General features: G+C 56.5%; 1 protein-coding gene across 1 annotated transcript in view; it reads left to right on the forward strand.

Moving 5' to 3' along the window:
- Positions 1-15671, forward strand: part of TAF4 (TATA-box binding protein associated factor 4) — a 65805-nt gene extending 50134 nt beyond the window's left edge. Inside the window, exons 12-15 of the mRNA XM_053890085.1 lie at positions 480-605; positions 1041-1097; positions 1522-1641; positions 14186-15671. Of these exons, the coding sequence (XP_053746060.1) occupies positions 480-605; positions 1041-1097; positions 1522-1641; positions 14186-14353 (471 nt within the window). The 3' untranslated portion in view covers positions 14354-15671. The remainder of the gene's footprint in view (positions 1-479; positions 606-1040; positions 1098-1521; positions 1642-14185) is intronic.
- The last annotated feature ends 280 nt before the right edge of the window (positions 15672-15951 follow it).

Raw genomic sequence — 15951 nt, forward strand, 5'->3', positions numbered from 1 at the left:
GCACGGCGCCGGGGCTGGGGTGGGGGTCCCGGAGCCCCTGCCAGTGCCACCGTGGCATGCCCACGGCCCCGAGCCAGCCCTGCTCCCGCGACTCGGGCCGCTGCCCCGTTTGTGTCGTGGAGGGTCACCTGCACCGAGGTCCTGCCTTCAGGGGCAGGTTGCAGGGTGGGATCTGCCTTCCTCTGTCCTCACGTGGGAGCTGTGCAGAGGGGCCCAGCCGCGTGAGGCCCGTGCCCTCGGAGTGGCAGTGAAAATCAAATGATACACGAGCGTTTGAGGTGGAAACCCCTCGTGAGCCCCAGCACGGCTCACCGAGACTCCGTCTGCCTGCTGGCCTGCAGACCCGTCCCACGCAGGCCATCCGGGCCGGGGGCGGGTGTGCGGGACTCCGTAGGACTCGCTTTGGGGAAGCGGGGTGTGCGCAGCCTGTCCAGCCCGGTCCCCAGGTTTATTATGACCGTGTTCTTGCCTTTCTGTAGGATGATGACAGATACGAGCAGGCAAGTGATGTCCGGGCTCAGCTCAAATTTTTTGAGCAGCTTGATCAAATTGAAAAGCAGAGGAAAGACGAGCAAGAGAGAGAGATCCTCATGCGGGCGGCCAAGGCAAGTGTGTGCGCTTCTCGCGGCCGGCCGCTCCCACCCCAGGCCCTGGGAGGCCAGCATGCTGTTGGGGCCGGCCCGGGCCCGAAGGTGTGATGCATTTGATTTGGAAGGGGGCCTCGGGTGGGCTGCAGACCTGAGCCAGAGCCCCTTGGGCCGACCTGGCCCACCGTCTGTCAGAGCCCTTGACCGGCGGGCGTGGCGAAAGCCATGTGTGAGCTCTTCTCCAAGGGCACTGACCTTCATGGTGGCTGTTTTTTTCCCCATGGTGTGCAGCCTAAATTGTTACGTTTAGGCCGTAAAAAAGCATTGAAAAACGTAATATACGTCCCGTCGTATGATCTGGATATTACTATATCATGAGTAAAATAGCGTGTCTGTTAGACGATGAACACTTAGGTCCGAGCTTATTTTTCTTTTTACCTCTTTAAAAAATAGTCTCGATCCAGACAAGAAGACCCAGAACAACTAAGGTTGAAACAGAAGGCAAAAGAGGTAAGCGTCTTTAGCCAGAAAATCTTTACTCTACACTTGAAAATAGACTCTCACGTAACCTGCTCGTGCCACACAAGAAAGGGTGAGGAAGGGGCGGTGTTTCTGTACGACGGGCACCGACACAGCCGCCTGAGACGGCTGCAGACAGCCCGCGTCCCGCTCCCACATGTGGCGGCGTTTCCCCACTGGATGCGCCGTAGTCTTTGTACTTTCAGTTGGTTACGTCCTCTGGGCTTTGAGAGGCGCGCATCTGCTTTTGCTTCGTGTTTCTGATTGCGGGATAAGCTTACCGTTGAAGCCAAACGTGAGAGAAGTTTCAACTTTGACGGTTTCCCAAGACCCGCAGCCGCCTCTGTTTGTTTCGTAGCAAAGCGAGAGCCACGCGTGTGACCTGACGGTCCTTGTTTTCCTTTTCTCAACAAAGATGCAGCAGCAGGAACTGGCGCAGATGAGGCAGCGGGACGCCAACCTCACCGCGCTCGCCGCCATCGGGCCCCGGAAGAAGCGGAAGGTGGACTCTCCGGGACCGGGGTCGGGGACCGAGGTACAGTACCGTGGCGGCAGCGGCGAGGAGGGCTGGAGGGGCCCCGGGGGCGTCTCCGCTCTGTGCCCCAGGTCGGGCAGGTGCCCAGGATCCTCGACCGCCCTGCGCGCGCCCCCCCCCCCCCCCCGCCCGCGGGCCTCCCCGGAGTACTTGTGCGCCCCACACCTCACGCTCACGTCGGCTTGTCGTGGACGCTGCGGGAGCCCGGGTTCTCGCCGCACGGAGGCTTGGTCCGCGTGCGTGGACGCGGTGAGCGTCGGGCCGCCCGCGGAAGGAGCTGTTGGAAGAGGCCCGTGCGTGGGGCGGGCGAGGAGCCGGGCCGGGAGTCCGGGTGCCGGGGAGAGGGACCCGTGCCGCTTTCCGTGTGTCCAGATTTTGTTGGTTTCTCGTGTTGTTTGTTGTGGTATCTTCACACACGGTTATAAACCCAGCCTTAGGGTTTTGTTATCTTGGTTTACCGTCCGTTGTGTTTTAAGTTACGGGAAGAAAGAGAGCCTGGCGTTTCCCGTTGGCGTGTGTAGTTTCTGCTTCTGGAGGCCGCGGTCCGGGCCTGCACGAGCAGCGTTTCCGTCGGCCCACAGGACCGTGTCCGGCATTTGTAGTGGGCGTTGCGCTGGTGGGGCGGGGCAGGGCGGGGTTCGCTCAGCTTCTGTTTACTCGAAAGGGATGGCGGTCCCCCGCCTCAACTTTGAATAGTACTTTCCCTGAATGCAAAAGTCTGGGTTGACAGCCCTTTTTTTTGCATTGAAGATTTGGTCTCTTCTACGCTCCTGAAGGAGCTGAGCGTGTCCAGATGGGAGCCGTGTACTTTAGGTGAGGACGTGCTAAGAGGGATGTGGGAGCCCCACGACCAGGCACCCCTTATGCCCCTGCTCCCCGAGCCCCTCTGTTTCACGGCTGGAGTCCTTCACGCCGCGGAGGGCATCCCCGTCCCAATGCTGTGCTGTCTCGTTCCGGATCACAAAAAAGGTGGGAGGTTTCCTGGCGTGTTTTGCAAAATGGCAGAACCCTTTTTCCTAACCTGATCAGCAGCTGCGATGGATGTGTGACCGTCTCTCTCCCGTGGAAGACGTGGTTCCGGTGTCTTTGGGCCCCACGTGGTTTACGCTTGTGCCGCGCACCTGACGTATCTCCCTTCTCTGGCTGCTTTGACGTTTTCCTTGTAAACTTGAGAAGTTTGTCTCGGTCCTTTTTAGACTTGGTTCTCTTGACATTTGGCCTGCTTGGGGTTCTTTGATCTGTAGAAGAAGTTCCTCAAATTGGGGACATGGTGGCCTTCAGTTCTTCAAAATTTTTTCTGGTTCCGGTTTGCTTTTCCTCTTGGACTTGCCAGCGACACGTACATGAGACCTGGTGACGTTGCCCTCAGGTGTCTGGCAGCGTTCATTTTTCTTTCGTCTTCAGGCAGGATGATTTCCCTGTTTGTCCTCAGGTCCCCTGACCACACGGAGCCGTGTCACCCACAGGCAGCCGTGGAGCCCACCCACTGAAGCTCGCGCCCACCGATGTGTTCACAGTTCTGGGGTTTCCAGTCTTTCTTACGGTTTCTGATTCTTTGCTGAAGTTCCCTGTCTGCTCACGTGTTGAGAGAGACCACAGCCCCCGGGACATCCTGCCTTTGGCCTGTTCATAAAAGCTGCTTTATGGGGCTCCTGGGTGGCTCAGTCGGGTAAGCGTCCGACTTCGGCTCAGGTCACGATCTCGCGGTCCGTGAGTTCGAGCCCCGCGCCGGGCTCTGTGCTGACGGCTCAGGGCCTGGAGCCTGTTCGGATTCTGTGTCTCCCTCTCTCTGCCCCTCCCCCACTCGTGCTCTGTCTCTCTGTCTCAAAAGTAAATAAACGTTAAGAAAAAAAAAATTAAGAAAAAAAAAGGCTGCTTTAATGCCTGTGCGGGTCCAGGGTCTGGGCTCAGACCTTCTCTGCTGGCTGCTCTTCTCCCACTTTCCTGTTTCTCTGCGTGTCTAGCGATTGCCACTCGGTGCTGGAGATTGTGGGCGGCAGATGGACTCCCTCCCAGGAGTGCGGGTTCTCGCTTCGCAGACGGTTCATCCTGACTCGGTCGGGCGCTTTGTTTTTCCCTTTGGCGTCAGTAAGGGTCTGTGGAACGCCCCTCTGACCTAGTGCGCCCCCCGTAGACACTGCCTCCCCTGTCCAGGTGGCTCCCGGGGAAGGGCAGGTGGCCTCGCGGCTGGGTGCTGGGGTGGGAGCAGGGTCTTCCCGCTCGGGCAGGCGGGGCTCTGGCCGGGAGCGTCCCGTCGTGCGTGTCGAGCATGTAGCGGCCTCGCTCGCTGCAGCAGTGCCTCGCCCCGCGGTCCCTCTCGTCCTCCCGCAGGGTTCCTCGAGGGACCGTGTGCGTCACACGGATGATTCATCTTGATGTTGGTGTCTGTGTGGTCGTTTCGGTTTTCTGTGATTCCTCTGCCGGCTTGTTTTGGGATGGTTCGTGGGGAGGGCGTCTGCAGGTGCTTACACGCGGAAGCAGCTCGTGCCCTGTGTACTTGAAGGCCCGTTTGCGTAGCTGTGAAATCCTTGTCTCCCATTTGCTTCCCTCGAGAATCTTGAACGTGTTACTCCGGATATGTATTCCTGGCATAAAGTGTTGCTGTTCAGGCCTGATGATAGTCTAATTTTGTTTCTCTTATACGTCATGTGTTCTTTTAGCCCAAGTTCCCCAAAGAATTTGTCTTTTTTTCTTACGAGCCTTTAATTTTCCTTGGAACCGGTTGTCTGGGTTGGCGGTCTCGGGTATGGGTGGCGTTCACGCAGCTTCAAGTCTGTTTTCGTTCGGGAACATCTCTGGTGGCTTGTTTCCCCGGCTTCCTCCTTGGAGACCCCGACGGGGACCGTTGTGTCGTCCTTGCCTCTTGAACCCTCTGTCGGCCTCACTTGCGCTCACGTTCTTGTGCTCGCGGTTTCTTGAGTTTTCTGTCTAATGTTTTCCCAACTCTGGCGCCTCGTTTCTGAGTTTCGCTAATTCCGGCTTCTCTTGTTCTTTACGACTGTCGTCAGTGTCTCTTAGCTTGTTTTGAGGTAGACCGTTACAGTTTTGGTCTGTTTGTTGATTCTGTCTTCTCGGTGTTTTTCACCGTCTGCAAGGATGTTACCCGTCTTCGTTTTCTCTCTTCCCTGTAGCAACTTGGGGGGGAGGGGTTCAATCCTCGTGCCGTCCCGTTGGCTCTTTTCACGTGACTTTCGTTTCCTCAAACTCGATGGGTGTGTGTGTCTGAGGTAGCCTGCGAACCTGGCGGAGCCCCTCTCTCGTGGCCTTCGTGTGCTGGACGCTTGCTGTCAGCATGCACGGCTCCCCTCCCCGCCTCGCTCCTGGGCCGTCCCTGTCTCCACCGCCCCGTCCTGCCCACCTTGTTTCCTACCTCCCGATCTCGTCCGCGGGATGCTGCTCTGTGGCCGCTGCCCCCTGAGGCCTCCAGCCCGGCGGGAGCCCGTCCTGCACAGTTCTGGGGGTCCCGTTCGGGCTTGTGGCCGCCCGCGGCTCGTCTTCGCGGGGTTTGCTCTAAATAGCGGTTGCTGGTTTTGGGTTTGGCCGCTCAGTTGCCGTGAGTCATACACGGGCCTTTGGGAAGATGAAGAAACTGCTGCCCCCGTTGCTGTCTTCCCAGCAGACGGTGCTTATTTAAAAATACAGCTTTCTTTTCATTGAAAATAGTTTCAAGCCTACAGAAGAGTTGTAGGAGTAGCGCTCACAGCTCTTTGTTGATGCTCTCAGTTCTGAGTGTTGCATGACCCCGACCCCGTCACGGTGTCTCGTGTGTGTGTGTGTGTGTGTGTGTGTGTGTGTTACACGTGTGTGTTACACGTGTGTGTGTATACGTTCCTCTGATGGAGCGTTTTGCACCCCTAGTGCTGCTACCTCCGGGCCCTGTCTGGCACGAGGCCGCACAGACTCCAGGCGGCATGTCTGCCTGTCCTCATGCCCCCGTGTCACCAGTGGCCCCAGTAGCATCTCCACGTCTGTGCAGGGACGTGGGGCATCCGGTTGGCTTGCACGTGAGCCTGTTACGAATCCCTCGTTCTCAACAGCGCTCAGGGGACGGCACTTCCGTCCACGGGATGAGCCTCGGCCTGGGTCTGTGTGACTCTGGCAGAAACGCCTCCATCTCGATGGCACTGCGTCCAGTCTGGCACATGAGGAAGCACCCCGTGTGGTGACCTTCCTGCTGATACGGACCGTGGTCACCAGGTTCGGCCACACTGTCCGGCGTGTAGTCACCGCCGTTCGGTTAGTATTTGTTCGCCTTGAGCGAGGAGGTGTTCCAGGACTCCGCGGGCCACCCCAGCCTCCGCGCCATCGCGGCTGCAGGCCGTGACGTCTGTCCCCTTCACGCCTTCTGCTGCAGGAAGACCTTTCCCTCCGTCCTCCGTCCGCCCATTTGTTCGTGCGTTTGTGCGCCACCGTGGCCGGGGCCGTGGTCTCCCGTGGTATTCGGTGGGTTGTAATCAATCTCTCGTTATTTCTAGATTTGGGCAGTGGAAGCTCCTTCAAGCTGTTTCCATATCCTTTTGAAATGTCACCCTTGTTGACACGTCGCGGTTTTGCCGGCAGGAGAGGCATCCGGAGCCTCCGGTACTTCTGCGCCCTCGGGCTCCCGGCCAGGAGCCCCGGTCCCCCGCGGGGGGCGGCGTGTGGAGGCCGGTTCCGGGCCCCTCTGCAGTCCACGCGGGGGAAGGCGCGTGCAGGCACAGCCCTTCTGCGTCTGAAGCGGTCCCCGCGCTCCGGCGGGCACCCCGCTTCTGGGCCGCACCCAGGGGCGGCTTCCCGGCCTCCTCCCTGTCCTCGCCTGTGAGTCCGTCTCCGTGGGAGATCGAGTTCCGTCATTGCCGATGTGTCTGGTCTTTCGCTCAGCACACCCGGCCTCCCAGACGCTCTGGCTGCTGAGGCCCCGGCGCTGGGGGGAGCGGCGGGCAGGCGGGCAAGGCCCGTGGATGAAGGTCCGGCTGGGTTCAGATGTGTCTGGAGGACAGGCCAAGGAGCGGGACGAGCGTGTGTTTCCAAACCCCACGGGGAGGGCCGGGCACGAGGTGGCTGCTTGCGGTGAGCGCGGGGACCCTGAGCGACACGGTGGAGAGACGCAGGTCGCCAAACACTGTTCTGGGAGGTTTTTCATGCGTTGTTGCTTTTGTCTGTTTTTGAACTTCAGAGGGAGGCTTATGTGTTACATATATAACAATTAACATAAAATCCGTACTTTAAAAAGTTCTCCATATGCCTCTCCTCATCAGTGGTAATGCTTAGTTCTTTTTCTTTTTTAGTTTGGGATTCTTTCCTTGGGATAGGTCTTTTTAAAGTAACTTTTTTTTAACTGATTTTGTTTATTCATTTATTTTAAATGTTTATTTTTGAGAGAGGGAGGGAGGGCAGGAGCATGTGAGCGGGGGAAGGGCAGAGGGAGAGCAGGACAGAGGCTCTGAGAGGGGCTCCACGCTGTCAGCACGAACTCACAAACCGTGAGATCATGACCTGAGCCGAAGTCAGATGCTTAACCGACTGAGCCCCACCGGCGCCCCTGAACTAATTTTAGACCCGTGGAAAAGTTAGGTAAATATTGGAGTATTTCTATACACTCCTCACCCAGCTTCCTGTAGTGAGCCATCAATGTGCTTAGATGGTTCATAAGACCTTATTTGATTTGGTTTTTCAGAATTTAATTTTTTAAAATTATAATACAGCTTGTTTTTTGGAGGGGTTTTAGGTTCATAGCGAAACTGACTGAAAGTACAGAGATTTCCCGTGTGCTACCTGCCCCCGAACACGCACAGCCTCCCCACCGTCAATACCCACCGGAGGCTACATTTACGAAAACTGATGAGCCTCCACGGACGCGTCATCACCACCGAGTCCACGTGCGCCTTGGGGTCACTCTCGGCGTCGTGCGTTCTGCGGGTCTGGACAAACGTGCGGTGACGGGCGCCTACCTTCACAGCATCGCGCGCTCTAGTGTCACGGCCCCGAAGCCCCCCGAGCTGCGCGTGTTCATCTCCCCGCTGCCGTCACCCCCACCTCCCGCCACCCGACGGCCACTGACCCTTTGCGTGTCCCCGGCTGTGCTTTTCCAGGAAGTCGTGTGGCCGGACTCGCGTGTGGGGGCTCCTCAGATCGGCCTCCTGCCTCAGTGACGAGCGTCGGAGCCTCCTCCCTGCGTTTTCGCGACCGAGAGCTCGTTTCTCGCGAGCACAGAGTAATGGTCCACGTTGTGGATCTACCACAGTTTATCCGTCACCTTCTGAAGGACGCCGTGGTCGCTTCCAAGTTCTGGCAGTCGCGAGCACAGCCGCTATACAAATCCGTGGGCAGGTTTTTGTGTGGACACGAGTTTTCGACTCGTGGAGATAAATCGCAAGGGACGCGATGGCCGGCTCGTCCGGTGAGAGTATGATTCGTTTTGTAGCCAAACACCAAACTCTCCTCCAAAGCGGCCGCGCCATCCTGCGTTCCCGCCGGCAACGGCCGAGCGCTCCTGCCGCTCCGCGCCCTCGCCAGCGTCTGGGGTCGTCAGGGTCGTGGGTCTGGGCCCTGGTGACAGGCGTGCGTGGTGCCTCGCTGTTGTGATTTGCGTTTCCCTGACGACCTGTGATGCGGAGCGTCTGTCCCCGCGCCCGTCTGCATCTGTGCGTCTTCTCCGGTGAGGGGCCTGCTCGGGTCTTCGGCCCATTTTTCATTCAGGTTTATTATTGTTGAGTTTTGTGAGTTGTGTGCACAGTTTGTTTGGGGTGATGGTCCCTGACCAGATGTTTCTTTTGCAAATATTTTATCTGTGTTTGTCCCCATCGTCCCCCTGGGGACCTTTTCCTGTTGTCACTCAGGACCCTCTTTGCTCCTTCCTCCGTCGCTCCTCGTTCCCTCCTGATCTCAACGCTCACAAAGTGTGGGGGTCACTTATTTGGTACAGAGTCCCTCAAGTTGGGTTCATCCTGGGTTTCCTCACGATTAAGTGCACGTTCCATAATTTTAGCTACAATTCACAAAAGGGATAAGGTGCCCTTCTGAGCGCGTCACGTTGTGGGGACTTGGATCCTCTGGCTAAAGTGGTGCCTGCCGGGCGATCACGCCGTGAGCTCCTGCTTTCCCATCAGGTGTCTCCCGCAGCGGCTGTGGTGCTGTCTGCCCTCCGTCCTTTCCGCCCCGCCCCGCCCCCCCGCTTATGCCTTCATTTAACGATGACTTGTGTGCCATTGTGCCACGCCGGATGACCTCGTGCCCGAGGGTCTTTGTGTTCTGGGGCGCACCGCTGAGGGTGCAGCAAAGTTGCCAGGAGGTCTTGTTAGGAACAGCCGGGCTCCCCTCCCGAAGATCGGGTCGCTTCGCCTTCCCCCGTCTCACCAGCACCGCGGGAGATTGTTCATGATTGTTTAAAATTGTGCCAGTCCGGTGGCGACACGGGGAATCTTGGTGACTGTGCTGTGGGTGCCTGAGAACGGGCCTATTCTCCCGAACGGCGTAGAGCTTAATAGATTTCCACAACACACACCTGCTGCTCATGTGGACCAGTCTTCTGAATCCTTGCTTATTCTTGTCCATTCGATGGGTCTCGTACGGACTGTGGCGATGTCAGTGGTGCGTTTCTGTCTTTATCTCCTGTGTCTTCTGCAGCTGATGCTTTGTAGCTGGGCTGTGTGTGCCACGTTGTTGGGTACGGAAGTATTCGGAAGTGTCACATCTTCTGTGAATTGGCACTTTTAGCGTTAAAAAATGTCTGCCGTTGTCCAGTGGGCTTGAGCTCTGCTGTGTCCTGAGTTAGGACCATCATTCACCCCGCTCTCTGCACTTCCCTCACCAGAGAGAATCTCTGTCCCTGCTTTGGTCTTATACTTCCTGATTTTAGGTGTGGCTCACATCTATAGCACGTGGCTACGTCTTGTTTTCTGAGCCAAATCGAAAAGCTTTCCCTCTATTAGGTGAATTGAGCCCATTCGCCTTCTTCTGATATGATCAACACGCTTGGTCTCTTCTGTCTCAGTGTTTTATAACTATGCCTATTTCTTACGTTTGCTATGATTCTCTTCCTCTGAAGTGCATATTCTTTGCTCTTTAATTAAAATGTTTGTATTCAGGAAGGCTTACGGTTGTATTCTGGTGGTTATTTTTGCACATAAACCTTGTTAAATGTCCCCTGGTTTTTCTTAGCTGTTCAGCTTCTTAGTTCCCGTAGGGCTTGAGCCCCGCCCACTTTCTCTCAGCAGCCAGTGCACACGCCCCCTGCTCTCCGCCCTCCCGCCGGGCCCCTCCTCAGCCCCTCCTCAGCTTCAGTAAGGGGTGTGGTTTCCTTACAAGTGCTTCCGCCCGCCCCAGCACTGCGCGTGTCCCTGCCCATTCCTGCCTTGGATGACGACTGCACTGTGGCCCAGCCTGCGGAGGCCTCCATGCAGAATCCCTGACACTTGCATGTTGCAAAAGGTCTTTCTGTGGCTTCGATAGGGAGGACGGTCTGGCTTGGATATAAGATCCTTGGCTCGCACTTTCTTTCAGTCCTTCTGTGAATGAGCATCCGTGGTCATCCTGCTTTGGAAGCTGGTTTTGAAAAGCCCCGATGCCAGGCTGATTCACTTGCCTTTGTCATTTATTCTCTTTTACACGAGGCCTTGTCTTGATCTTTGAAAACTAGCAATTTCACGAGGAGATGTCAGAGTCGGTTTTCATGGGACCTTTCAGTGTGTAGATTTGGTCTTTCTGGTTCCTGGACTCTGGCTTCCGTGTCTGTTGTGTTCTGTCTGCTTCCTTCTTCGGAGGCTCTGTTAACACAGGCCTTTGCTTGCCCGCCACCTGCCCTTCCCCAGACCTTCCGCGGCTGCGCCCCTCACGAGCCTGCCTTTCCTCGCGGGTCTGCCCTCGGTGCCTTGCAGTTAATTTATGCACTTCTGAGAGATCTCTGTGTCTCCTTCCCATTTTTTTCTCGCATTTACTCCACTCTCATCCCTTCTGTTTTTTAATCTACTTCTCTTAACGTTAGGGATTTTTCATTCAGGGCACTTCTCATGTCGTCAAATGTTTCAGGACATCTTTTGGTTGTTGGAAGTGTTGTCTTAATGGTTTTCTTGTTTTTCCAGACAGTCTCTGATGTGCGTGGAATTCTGTTTTCTGATTTTTTGCGGTAGATCTTGACGGACTTGCTAATCTTGGGTCACTTTTGCCGGGTTTGGGTGTCTCATCAGACTTGCGGTCTGATGGCGCCCTCTTCTGACCGTGCTGAGCAGTCGGGTAGTGTGGCCGGTTTTCTGTTTGCGTTGCTTGTAGGAGGGTCCTGTGTCCTTGGCGGTGACGTCCCGGTCTTGCAGGAGCCTCAGTGTCCCTTTAGTTCCTTCCCTCGTCGGAGGCTCTGTGTTCTGAGGACTCTGGACGCTAGACTGGGGTGGACCGGCCATTCTGGGTGGCCTCTGTCAGACCGCAGCCCCTCGCTGTCTCCATCCTCTGCCTTTGCCATGTCACCTGTGGGTTCGGGAGGACCTGCCAGGTGTCCTCATCTGGAGTCTTTCTGGAGCAGGGCGCTCCGTGCCGCCACGTCTGCCGATGGAGCGATGCCTGGGTAGATTGGTGCCTTCTTGTTCTGAGTTGGTTTTGGGGAGACGGAGGGAGGTGTCGGGGTGACTGAGTGGTATGTGTCCTCCTGAGGAGAGTACCTGCGTGTCTTTGCCGCCGCGTGTACTCCCGGCCGCCTGTCTGCACCGGGTGCTCTGTTTCGTGGACAGGGAAGGCGCAGAGACGGGCGCAGGCGAGTTGGGGAACTGAGGGGAGCAGGGCGAGCCGGTCGGAGGCTGTGCCATTGGGTTCGCTGGAACCGGTTCGGCCCAGGCTCCTGGCTGTCCAGCTGAACGCGGGGCGGGGGCGCAGCCTTGAGGGGCCCCTCGCTCGGGAGCCGCTTGGCCGTGCTTCTGGGGGCCTGTGAGTGCGGGGCTCTTGGCTGCTGTGGCCCCGAGGTGGACGTTTCCCGAGACCGTGCCCAAGGGCCCGTGGCACCGGGGCTCACGTGTCGGCACGCATGGCGAGCACCCGGCCACGCCGGGGGCTTCTCTCCCCGTGAGCATTGGCCCCCAACTGAGGTGGCCCCACGAGCCGGGATTTGGACGGAAAGTGGGGTTTTTCCCATTCGGTTTTACATCAGGTGCTCATTGCCTGTCAGATCGATTGTGGCATTTTGCCAATGGCAAGGTTGCCTTCAAAAGAAATAGCTCTTTTTTTTGTCTTGGACCAGCCCCGTGACCGGGCTGACAGGTGTGCGACGTGCTGTTTTCAGGGGAGGACCTGCTGTGTGCAAGCGATACATCCAGGGTCGCCTTGCTCTTAGCCCAGCGCCTGCAGAGACCGGGCAAGGCAGCCCTTTGATGGGGTGTGGGTGTCACCGCTCCCCCCGGGGGCCACCCCCCGCCCCCCCACCGGTTGTTCCTTGATTCTGGGCTGGGCGCGGTGTCGGTAGGCTGGGTGGTCACGGCCGTCCTCTCTCCCGGGCTCCAGGCCCCTGTGACCCCTCCCGCAGCCAGAATACCCGACGAGCAGTATGACCAGGACCCTGGCGGGGGGACGGTGAAGTGCGTCCTTCCGTTTTGGCGTGAGATGGGGAAACGGTGCTCGGCCCGTGTAATTAGGAGCAATGTGACTATTAAGTAGGATCTCTTTGAACATCGGCCTTTTACAACATGCAGAGAAACACCAGGAATTGAAGTTTCTCGCTGGCCCTCAGAGCATGCCGCCTGCACCTGGGGGCGGCCCTCCGCCGGCTCACTTGCCCGTTAACGCTTTGAGACCAGTTGTGGTTTCTAAGAAATATTGCAGTATTATTGCAATAATATCGCCAAGTGTTATTTGTCTTGAGTTCTGACCCGGTAATTTCCACCTGAAGTGGGGGCCCTGTCCTTCCTGTTTTTGGCTGTTGGCTTTCTGTTTGGAAAGTAGAAACATCAGACGTGGTCCAGAATTGGTCACGCGTGTTGCAGAGATGTTTCGGTCCGTTAGGTAGGTAGTGCCTTTGCTCTCTGCGTGGCTGCGCCTGTCCCCGTGAGTCTTGGCGTCTGCAGGGGAGGTGCAGAGGGCAGGCCACCGTCCGCGGGCAGCTGTCTTCCCAGAAACTGGCCTCTGCTTGGGCGTGCTGGGCTCTCCCCATGGTGTCTGGGGTGCAGAGCGGCGGGCCCCCGACGGGCCCCCGGGCTCCTGCCGCTCCAACGTCATCACAAGCCTCTGCGGGGGGAGGGGAGGGGGTGGGGTGGCGCGGTGTGTGTCTTGCACAAAATGCTCCTTTAGGGCTGTTACCGAGGCTCAGGAAAGCACGGAGAAACCAGAATTGTTCTTTCAAACAAGGAAAAGTAGCTGCCACGCCACCTGGCCTGGAGGAGGGACCTCAGCCGTGAAGGGTGGTGGAGGGGGTGCAAATTGTAATTGAGGTCAAAGACGGGTGCGTGTGCACAGGGACTCCCCTGGGGGAAAGGGCTCAGGTGGCAGAGGGACCTGGTGCCCGGAGCGTGCGTGGGCCTCGCCCGCCACCTGCTGGCCGGCTCCCGGAACTGCGGCCTGGTCAGAGCAGGGCTCTTCTTCAGCTGTCGGGGAACCCTTTCCTCCCACCTTCCTAAGCTGTGAGAACATGCGGTAAAAATACCCTGTGTTATGTTTGCACTTGAAATATGCACGAGCAACTTTAACCATCAGAACACAGATGCTTAGTTTTCATTCTGAACGGAGAACCAGGCACCACGCAGTTGGGAGTTGTGTGGTCGGACGGAGATGCGGTGCTGGAACCCCAGGACCCAACACGACGCATCCGGGAACACCGCCCCCAGTGACTCCTTGTCCACGTGCAGGCGTCAGAGACTCGCAGAAGCTCGGCTGTTCCCCAGCGGTGCAGGCCCTGAGCCCAGTTGCTGCTGTCGCCCGGAGGTGGCAGTGTCCCGCTGAGACTGGCTGGGAGCAGGGTGCCCCCTGTTGGCCGCGGACGACCGCGGTGACCCCAGAGCTCTGCGGTCCAGCCCGCTAACCGGCTGACCGCCCGCCCGCCCACCCAGCCTGGGAGTTTAGACTTTGCAGCATTGGGAAAGTGCCTTTGCTGGCGACATGGGGACGACACGATTGCCCCGGGTGTGGCATCGGTCCCACCTGGCCGCCTGGACACATGGAGGTCGGGGACACCAGCTTCAAGCCCAGGAGCTGTCTTGCCATCCCCCTGGGGCAGGAGCCTCCGCCTGTGCCTTCTGCAGGCCCTGAGGGCCGGAGTCTGAGCCCTGGGAATTGCAGGGGTTAGTGCCCCTATGGGTGCTTGAGACCACCGGTCCCGGAGGTCAGCGTGGGGGCCGTGCCCCCTGCTCGCACCCCCTCCCTGTTAGGGACCCGTAAAGCACTTCAGCTCCAGGAGCAGGTCTGCAGGAAGGAGCCTGTCCCACACGTGGCTTCCTCCAGCTTCAGGGTTCCTTGGCACACCTGTAGGGACACTCGAGTGGCTGTGGGCACGTAGCCCTGGGGCCAGCACCTGGCCCTGCCCCTTCTGCCAGCGCCTTGGGTCCCGCCCACCCGTGCACACCACTAACTCGGCTGTCTTCTTTCTCGTCACCAGGGGTCGGGCCCAGGCTCGGCGGTCCCAGGCAGCTCCGGCGTCGGAACCCCCAGACAGTTCACGCGACAAAGGATCACGCGGGTCAACCTCAGGGACCTCATATTTTGTTTAGAGAATGAGCGTGAGACAAGCCATTCACTGTTGCTCTACAAAGCATTCCTCAAGTAGCACAGGGCGGGCGCGGCGTCGCGGATGGAGACGCCTGGGACGCTTTTATATATTTGCAGATGACGCCTTTTGTAACAAGCAAATGGGATATTGTTTAAAAAACAGCCACCTCTTTACAACGGAACAGTTTTATATTCCTGTTTCTAAGTCAACTCTTCAGTGCGGAAGAAAACACGTTTCTGTAACAGAGAACACAGAGGCCCGTGGGCCCTCTTAAAGGACAATTAACTCTTAACTCATCTTTGATTGAGTGGCCTTCTTGCCAAACAAGCCATATATAAAAACTGATGGAATCGTTTAGCAAATAATTAGTTGCCCTCTGTCACCTCGTAGCGGTTTCTACATTATTTGTGCATTTTGGTTCATTCAACCCGACTTACTGCGTAGGTGTGTGTCTACAGCGATGACCTCATTTCATTTATTTTATTTTTGTATTAGTCAGTTGGCAAAGCAAACTGATTTTTTAGACTATTTATCTGCCCGTCCCCTCCCTCGCCAGAGTCCCCGAGGAGCCCGGAGCCCACGGCGCGCCCGCGCGGAGCGGAGCCACCTTCCTGCTCAGGAGAGGCCGTGCCGCCGGCTCCTCCCGAGCGCGTGGTCGGCACCTGTACAGACGCAGTTTATTTGCTGTAGTTTGTAAAGCTGTAAAGTTAAAAGAAATGAAAACCTTTTCAGCATAAATATATTTTACTTGCACTGTGTTTTTTAGCTAAAAGTGGAAACTTAGATGAAATAAAATCAAAGTTGAGAAGAATCATCAAAAGACTGTTTCTCAGTGTGAATCAAGTGTTGAAAAATGGTTGGTGTATTTTGTCAGTAATTGTACATAATTTTTGGCACATAACATAAAAATGGCTATGTAAACTATAATTATTTTGCTAAGAGACTGTAAGCAAGCTGTGGGCCAACTTTACAGATGTCCAGAGCGAAGCCCCTTCTTTGTACCTATTTTTTTATTACAAATATACTAATTGGTTCTTTATATTTTCAGAGGTTATTGTATTAAATTGTCTATTGATAGTACTTTTATGACTGTAAATACTTTGGCTTTCTCCGTGTGAATCCTCACGTCAGACTTTAATTCGCGCGAGTGTGAACCGAATGCTGATCAGTATTTTTTATCGACACCCGAAAACTGTTACGCCTTTTATTTTGTCTTTTAGGAAATCCCTGTCTTTCCATTTTTTCATGTAAATTTTGCACAGTTACTTGTTCATATGTAAATATTTTACTTTCAAAAATGAAGTTTTTAATTGCTATTGTTTTATATAGGATTGAAAGAAAATTAACTCCTTTATTAAAAACAAATTTATCTGTATCCGTTTTGCCCGTTCTTCCCGGTTTTCCAGTTTTAGATCTGCCGCCAGAGACTCAGCTCTGGTTCCGCGGAGGCGTTTGTTTAGGGGCTCCTTGTTAGAATCGGTGTGTAAACCCCAGCCACTCTGGGAGGAATAGCCTGACCTCCGCAGACGGGACCTCCGCGCCGCACGGTGAGGCCTGGCGGGAGGGCCCGAAGCCGAGTTGCCTCCCCGCGTGCTCGGGCCGTCCGGGCCACCCCGCCTGCCTCCCGTTGCCGGACCGCCCCACCTTGACACAGG

Source organism: Panthera pardus, unplaced genomic scaffold (genome assembly GCF_024362965.1).
Source record: "Panthera pardus isolate Hobbes unplaced genomic scaffold, ASM2436296v1 HiC_scaffold_25, whole genome shotgun sequence".
Taxonomy (NCBI): Eukaryota; Metazoa; Chordata; class Mammalia; order Carnivora; family Felidae; genus Panthera; species Panthera pardus.